At 47.6% G+C, this 7,362-nt stretch overlaps 1 protein-coding gene and 1 long non-coding RNA gene across 2 annotated transcripts; one reads left to right on the forward strand and one right to left on the reverse strand.

Annotated features, from left to right (window-relative positions):
* Positions 1-165: 165 nt before the first annotated feature.
* LOC116075069 lies at positions 166-3,245 on the reverse strand. The gene is made up of 3 exons (XR_004112404.1): positions 2,528-3,245; positions 1,275-1,492; positions 166-994 (listed from the first exon to the last, which is right to left on the reverse strand). It is a non-coding gene; the product is annotated as an uncharacterized LOC116075069 (long non-coding RNA).
* Positions 3,010-5,090, forward strand: CUNH8orf33 (chromosome unknown C8orf33 homolog). The gene is made up of 5 exons (XM_031348031.1): positions 3,010-3,047; positions 3,134-3,418; positions 3,567-3,651; positions 3,952-4,098; positions 4,608-5,090. Exons 1-5 carry the CDS (start codon positions 3,042-3,044, stop codon positions 4,745-4,747), a joined length of 663 nt encoding a protein of 220 aa, XP_031203891.1. The 5' UTR covers positions 3,010-3,041; the 3' UTR covers positions 4,748-5,090.
* The last annotated feature ends 2,272 nt before the right edge of the window (positions 5,091-7,362 follow it).

Here is a 7,362-nt window from a genome sequence, read left to right on the forward strand (position 1 = left end):
GCCTCGAACTCAGAAATCCACCTGCCTCTGCCTCCCAAGTGCTGGGATTAAAGGTGTGCGCCACCACAACTTTTTTTTTTTTTAAAAGATTTATTTATTATATGTAAGTACACTGTAGCTGTCTTCAGACACACCAGAAGATGATATCAGATCTCATTACGGATGGTTGTGAGCCACCATGTGGCTGCTGGGATTTGAACTCATGACCTCTGGAAGAGTAGTCAGTGCTCTTAACCGCTGAGCCATCCCACCAGCCCAAGACATGAGATTTCTATACAATTTAAAGCTGCTGGTCTTTAGCTAGGGCAGACTCAGCCAGCTTCTAACTTAACCTGACTTCCAGACTGGCCCTGCCACCTAAATAGCTCTTTTATTCCCTGCTCTGCTTAATCTGCCTTCTACGTCTGCTTCGATTCTCCTGCTTTCTGTCTGCATCCCCTGTCTCTCTGCCAGCCCAGAATTTCACTCCCATACTTCCTGCCCCAGCTATTGGCTGTCAGATCTTTATTATAACCAATCAGCAGTAAGATCGTGCTAGACCATCTCTTAGGTCACCTAAGGCATTTCTCAATGCTTGACCTTCATCTTTTGGGAAGGTTTAGAAGACAAACATTTACAAAATAGAAAACTTGGGGAATAGAAATGACAATACTAAACTTCTGTCAGCACTTAGCTCTCTGCCTGTACAGAATCAACACCTGGAAATACAGAGACACACCTTAATACAACAGGGGTCTAACTGGCAGACAGCTTATTATAGGTATTTCGGGTGTGTGATTTTTGCATATTTTGTCATATACTTACTCTTGTGAAAGCGTCCCCGTGTTAGTTACTTTTCTGTTGCTGTGATGAAATAGCATGACCAAAAGCAATTTATGGGAGCAAAGTTAATTTTTGTCTATGGTTCCAGAGTAGTAAGAGTCCACTATGGAGTGGAGGGGTGGCAGCAAGCGTCAGGCAGCAGGAGTAGGAAGTGGAGAGATCACATCTTCAACTGTAAATGTAAGCAGAAACCAAACCTGAAGTGAGGTGTATGGTGTCCTAGAACTCACTCTATAGTCCTGGCTGACCTTGAACTCACAGAGATCGAGTGCTGGGATTAAAGGCATATGCCACCACCTTAAAGCCGTGAACTCTTAAAGTTCCACCTCCAGGAACATACTTCCACTAGTGATACTGTGCCTTCCCCATAATCTTCCCAAACAGCACTGCGGTCAGGGACCAAGTATTCATATGCTGGAGCCTTTGGGAGACATTCTCAATCAAACACCCACATTCCACTACAGGTGCTTTAAATGAGAGGTCCTCCATACATCTCTGGAGTTTCAATCCTTGGTCCCCGGTTGTTGGCTGTTTGGGAAGGATTAGGAGGCGTGGTCTTGTTGGAGGAGGCGTGGTCTTGTTGGAGGAGGCGTGGTCTTGTTGGAGGAGGCGTGCTACTGAGTGCTGGGTTTTCGAAGCCTCCTACCATCTCCACGGTGTTCTCTTCCTCCTGCATTTGGATCAAGATGTGAGCTCTCAGCTGCTGTTCTTGCCCTCCACTTCCATGCTTTCCCTCCATCATCATAAATTTTGTCCCCCTGGAACTGTAAGCCCATTCAAACTATTTTCTAAGTTGCCTTGGTCAGAGTGTTTGGTCACAATGATAGAAGAGTAACCAATACAGCCCCCATAGCCTTATGGCCATACCGTAAAGTAAAATGCATTTAATTTAACTGTAAAGGTTTCCATAGTCTTTTTCAGTTTCAACACTGTTTACAAAATCCGGGCTGGAGAGATGGCTCAGCGGTTAAAAGCACTGACTGTTCTTCCGAATGTCATAAGTTCAAATCCCAGCAATTACATGATGGCTTACCACCATCTGTAACAAGATCTGACCCCTTCTTCTGGGGTGTCCAAAGACAGCTACAGTGTACTTACATTTAATAAATAAATATTGTTTTAAAAGTCCAAAATCCAAAGTTTCTTTTGAGCTTCAAGGTAATCTCTCTCTCTCTCTCTCTCTCTCTCTCTCTCTCTCTCTCTCTCTCTCTCTCTCTCTCTCTCTCTTTGGTTTTTCAAGACAGGGTTTCTCTGTATAGCCCTGGCTGTCCTGGAACTCACTCTGTAGACCAGGCTGGCCTCGAACTCAGAAATCTGCCCGCCTGTGCCTCCCAACTGCTGGGATTAAAGGCGTGTGCCACCACTGCCCGGCTGTAATCTCTTAACTATAGATCTCCATAAAGTCAAAAATAAAATTATATACTTCCAACGTTCAAGGGCACAGTATATATGTCGCCATTCCAGAAGTGTGGAATAGAGGCATAGCTAAGAAATACTCAAACAAAGCAGGATCAGAAGCCTGTAGGAAGATACCAAATCCTGTAGCTCCGTGTCTGTATCTATAGTCCCGGGGCTAGACCGCTATGACTGCTATTTTTGGTTGTCAATTTGACAACAAACATCTGGAATTTTCCTAAAACTCAAGTAGCTGGGTACACTTGTATGGGATTTTTCTTGATTTTTCATTTGAGGTGGGAAGACGCACCTTAAATCTGGGCCACGTCTTCGGGTGGCAGCCTATATAAAGATCATAGAAGGAAGTTCTTGTTCTTTGCATGCTTGCTCCGACTCTAGCTGGAAAGCTCTCTCCTTCGTTGCCATTAGAGCCTAGTTCTTCAGAATTCTGATGTATACAGGAGACCAGTTGAGCCATCTGCAACGCCGGCTCCCCGCCCCGCCCGCCCTGCCTCGCTCGCCCTAATCCAGCGGTCCCCCACCTCATGGGTACCATTCCCCCGGAATCAGTCGTCTTCTTTCTGGGCGGTGCACTCTGCTGGGTTCTCCGAGGCCTTTAAGTTCATCCCTGTGCACTCCGTCTTCTAAAATTACAAGCACCGCCTGAAGCGCTCCGTCCACCCCAGCGCTTTCTGTCTCCCGCTGAGCGCTTGCTCTGGGTCCGCCGCGCTTTCGGCGGAACCTTGCGTCGTAGACGTGTTTCGAGAGGAGTGAGTTCGCTGTGATACTTAGGATTTACTAGCTTCCGGTGACCGCTCCGACTAATGGCGGTGAGCTGCGGGAGAAGGTGTGTTTGTGGTGACGAGGCCCTAAGTGGGGAGACCCTGTGAATTTCGTCCTGTCCCACGTTTTTCAGGAGCATCCTGCTCGGGAGGCACCGACAGCCTCAAGTCGGAAAACTCACCGCGCTCCGCGCAGACCCCGGCTCTCTCGCCCAGCTTCCGGTGCCTCGGATCCTCCCCTTCGCAGTTCAGTGCAACCTGCATGTGACTCCGCCACCAGGACACATCCCGTAGGCAACACAGGATCGATGAAGCAAAAGAAGAAGAAAACCCCGAACAGGGTCTCTGGGACAAATGGAAACGAAAAGCCCCCCGAGAAACCCGTCCCAGACGAAGTTCCTCCTAGTGCTGAGGCCCAGGCAAGGATGGGACTCCCTGTGAACTTTCTGGGTGCTAAGCCGCCTGCCTGTTTGGGCTAGGTGTGCGGAATGAAGGCGCCAAAGGTATGGGAGTGGGGTCTGCGAGATCCTGTTACCTATCACAACCACGTCCTTCTCTCTGTCACAGGCGGAGCAGCTGGCGCGGGAGCTGGCCTGGTGTGTGGAACAGCTGGAGCTGGGTCTCAAGACGCAGAGACCCACCCCGAAGCAGAGTGAGGGACCCTTCTTTACCGTTAGGGAAATCTAAATCGTGACAGTGCTGTGGCCTGATGGCGTTGCCAAGGGGTGGGATCGTGGCTTTTGGCTTGTTTGCTTTGTTTTGGCTGTCCTGAAACTTAGTTCTGTAGACCAGGCTGGCCTGGAATTCAGAGATCCGCGCCTGCCTCTGCCTCGGGAGTGCTGGGATTAAAGGCGTGCGCTACCCCAGCGGAGTGGGGAATGTAGCTTTTTGTAGTAGGAAGGTATGGAGTGTGTTTGAAATTACTAGCTCTTTATTTTATTTTTATCTGTAGAAGAGCAGGCTGTTGGGGCAATCCGAACGTTGCGCAGTGAAAAAACCCCCCTGCCTCGGAAGAGACAGCTGATGCGCTCCTTGTTTGGAGACTACAGGGCTCAGATGGATGCAGAGTGGCGGGAGGCCCTTCGGGCTCTAAAGGCTGGTGAGGAACTAGAAAGTGATAGGTTCAGTACTTTAACTTCAAGGGAGAAGCTCAGCTCAGCTGGGTTGGTGTGGGAAGAGATGGGCTCAGAGGAAAAATGTAAGCAGGGAGAAAGTATGTACCTCTTAGGGGACAGAGGTCCTCACCTCGTTCTGCTTTGGGGATGGGGAAAAACCAGTTCATCTGTCTTGGCCTAGGCTCACTTCACTGGCCATAAAGCCATGTACCAGTTGGACTTTAGTTACTGGAACTAAGTAATAAATAACTTGGACATAAATCCCGGATCTGTTACTTAGATCATATAACATATTATTTTGTTAAAACGATCTAAAACTTGTTACTTAGATTATATAACATTTTTTTGGTAAGTTACTGCATCTCTGTGAGTCTCATAAGGGAATGACATTATCTACTGAGAAATTAGTTAGGAAAGTTGTGTGGGTAATTGTAACTGCGTGGATAATGTTAGCTGTTTTTCAGTTCTGACTCTCTGCTCCCCCTTCCTACAGCTACCCATTCGGCCCAGGTACAGCTCGTTGGTGAGGCTGCCAGAAAGAAGAGTGGAAGGGTCTGCAGGCCCCGTCCAGCAGGAAGAGCCAAACCCACTCCGGACTTGACCGACGGAGAGTTTCGGTTCAATTTCTTTTAGAGTCTCCTACATGCTGGACTAGTCATTCCCCTCCAGGGTGGTGTGGGGATGTGTCTTGAGTGCAGGGCCTTTCCAGGAATTCCCTCAGGAGAAGTGGGACTGGTTTGTCCTTCCCTGCTGCCTGGACATGAAGTGGCTGGCCTGGTGTGAGGCCGCCATGTGGAAACCTTTGGAGGAATTGTTCTTCCTGTCAGAGGAGAGACACGGAGTAGCTGCTGGTGATAAGGAAACTGTGGAGAAGCTGTGGACATAGTGGGCTCACTTTTGAAAGGATGCTCTGGCCATTTTTAGTGCTTTATATATTGTTATATTGCCTTAATAAATCTTTTCTAAAGAAATAGGATGGTGTGTGAGAGAGTTGTGTCTGTGTCAGAGGAAGCAAGGCGAGGCAGGGCAGGGACTGCTTCTTGGTCCAGCTCTGATGCCAGGCCTCAGTCCTTGGTTGCTGTTGCTGTTTCTCTAAGCAGGTGATGGTCTTCAGGAGTCAGTGTAGCCCCCAGCAAGCCACTTTTGTCTTTAGGAGCCAAGGAGCTACTTGTCCTAGCCTGAGCTGGGTCTTAGCAGACTGCATTAAAACAAAACAAACACAACTTTTATTTATGTGTGTGAGTATGAGCATGTTAGGCACATGTATCTTTTATTCACCTGATGTAATTGTCTCTAGAGGCCTGCTGCCTTCGCCTACTAACCTAGGCTTAGTCCTGGAAGCTTCTAGCTAGTCTTGATACAGTCTTATCTAGGCCTAAAATGTTTTCAGCCTCTGAGACTTACTGCTGAATAAGATCACCCTTTCTAGCTCTTTCTGAGCCCTGGCTGTCTGTCAACTCAGCAGTTAGACCCCCTTCCTAGCTGACTGACTCAATCTGGCTTCTCTCGGCCTTTTATTTTTTGCTCTGTTTGGTCTCAGACTTACTCTGGCAATCTATTCTAATCCTCTGGCTCCTTCTCATTCTGTCTTCACCTGTGTCTAACTTGTTCTTTTTTCTGCGACCTGGTAAAACTGCCTCCCTCACCCCCCTCGCCCCTGCTCCTCAAGTAACTTCCCTTTCCTCTCTCTTCCAGTGAGGTTGGACATATCCTATTCTGTCAGATCTTTCTGATTCATCACTTTGTCTGCCATTCAGAAATCACTTTTGAACATAGTGCTTCCTTCTACAAATCACCTTCATTATTTGGGATTAAAGGTGCATGCTAAAACTGAGCCACACCACAACTAAAGACAGGTTTGTGCAGTAAGATACACAATCTCAGGGTTCACAGTGTGATCAAATGTCCTGCAGCACATGTGTGGAAGCAGTCTCTAGATCTGGTGGCAGTGTCCTTTACTCAGCCATTTTGCCAGCCCTGCCAAGGTTGACATCCATAGTGTACCCACTGCTCCACTGAGCTCAGATCTTCAGGTGAACCAGGAATGTTCACACCAGTGTAGTCTGCTGGTGTTGCCCAAACTCACATCCTAGACTAAAATAGAACCTGGAGCCCAGCTGTGTTTGACCTTTCTGGGTGAGTATTTTGTGGGCAGTTCAAACTCAGCGATGTTACAGAATACCTAATTAGGACCTGGGTCTCCCTTTGCTTTTTAGTCAGTAGTATTTACTTGTCTAGTTGCTTAGGCCAGAAACCTATATCATTGTTTATTGCTCTGTTTTTTTGACACTATTCAATATTTAGTGTTAGGGTAGGTTGAGGGTGAGGTGTGGGTTGGGGTTTAGAGTCTGGGTTCTGGTTGTAGGTCTATATGGGTTAGGGTGTTAAGGTTAGCTAAGGGTTAGGGAAAATCTCCTTGTCAAGATAATATCGTGTGAGGGTAATGATAACTCATGTTGCAAACTGTAAGCAGTTACATAGATAGGTGTCTGTTTTCATTCCTCTCAGCTGCCACCGCAGGTTACAAATCTGCCGTTCTTTTGTTCAGATTTTTTTCCCTTTTCTTGCCGGCTCCTACCTCCTGTCCTTTCTGCCAGATAAATTTACTTCCCTGCAAAAGGCTGGCTAATTAGAGACATCATCACCAGCCAATCAGAGCTCACCATTCCTGGATGGTAAGCCAATCAGATGTAAGCTCCAAGTCTTACTTCATTGTCGCTAGGGCTTCCAATCTACTTCTAAAAGCTGGCTGGCTCGCTGTTGCTCCAACCTCTCCCTTTCTCCTGCCCTTTCCCCTTCGCACCTGTCACCCTCCCACTCCCCCTAGCTCCTTACCCTTTTCTTTCTCTCCTACCCCCTTTTGGGGTTTGGAGCAAATCCTTCGGGAAGTTTGGGTTATTATGAATAACCAAGGTTTAATTTAAGAGTGCATTTTCCCCCCTGAGAAACAGAGGACAGCTATTTTTAAAGCATGATGTTTTAGCAGCTTAATGTCTCTTAGCTCCACAAAACAGAGTTTAGCTGCGTTTAAGAGATTGGGGGGGGAGGCAGATTGAGTAGAACATAAACTGGCATTAAACTTGGCAGTGAAACGTTTTTTGGGGGGTAGGGGGTGTTCGAGACAGGGTTTCTCTATGTAGCCCTAGCTGTCCTGGAACTCACTCTGTAGACCAGACTGGCTTCTGTGGTGGCCCTGCTGTGTTCATGGAAGAACTCAAAACCGAAACCAGAGACTTAGCTCGCTGGGG

Source organism: Mastomys coucha, unplaced genomic scaffold, assembly GCF_008632895.1.
Source record: "Mastomys coucha isolate ucsf_1 unplaced genomic scaffold, UCSF_Mcou_1 pScaffold11, whole genome shotgun sequence".
NCBI lineage: Eukaryota > Metazoa > Chordata > Mammalia > Rodentia > Muridae > Mastomys > Mastomys coucha.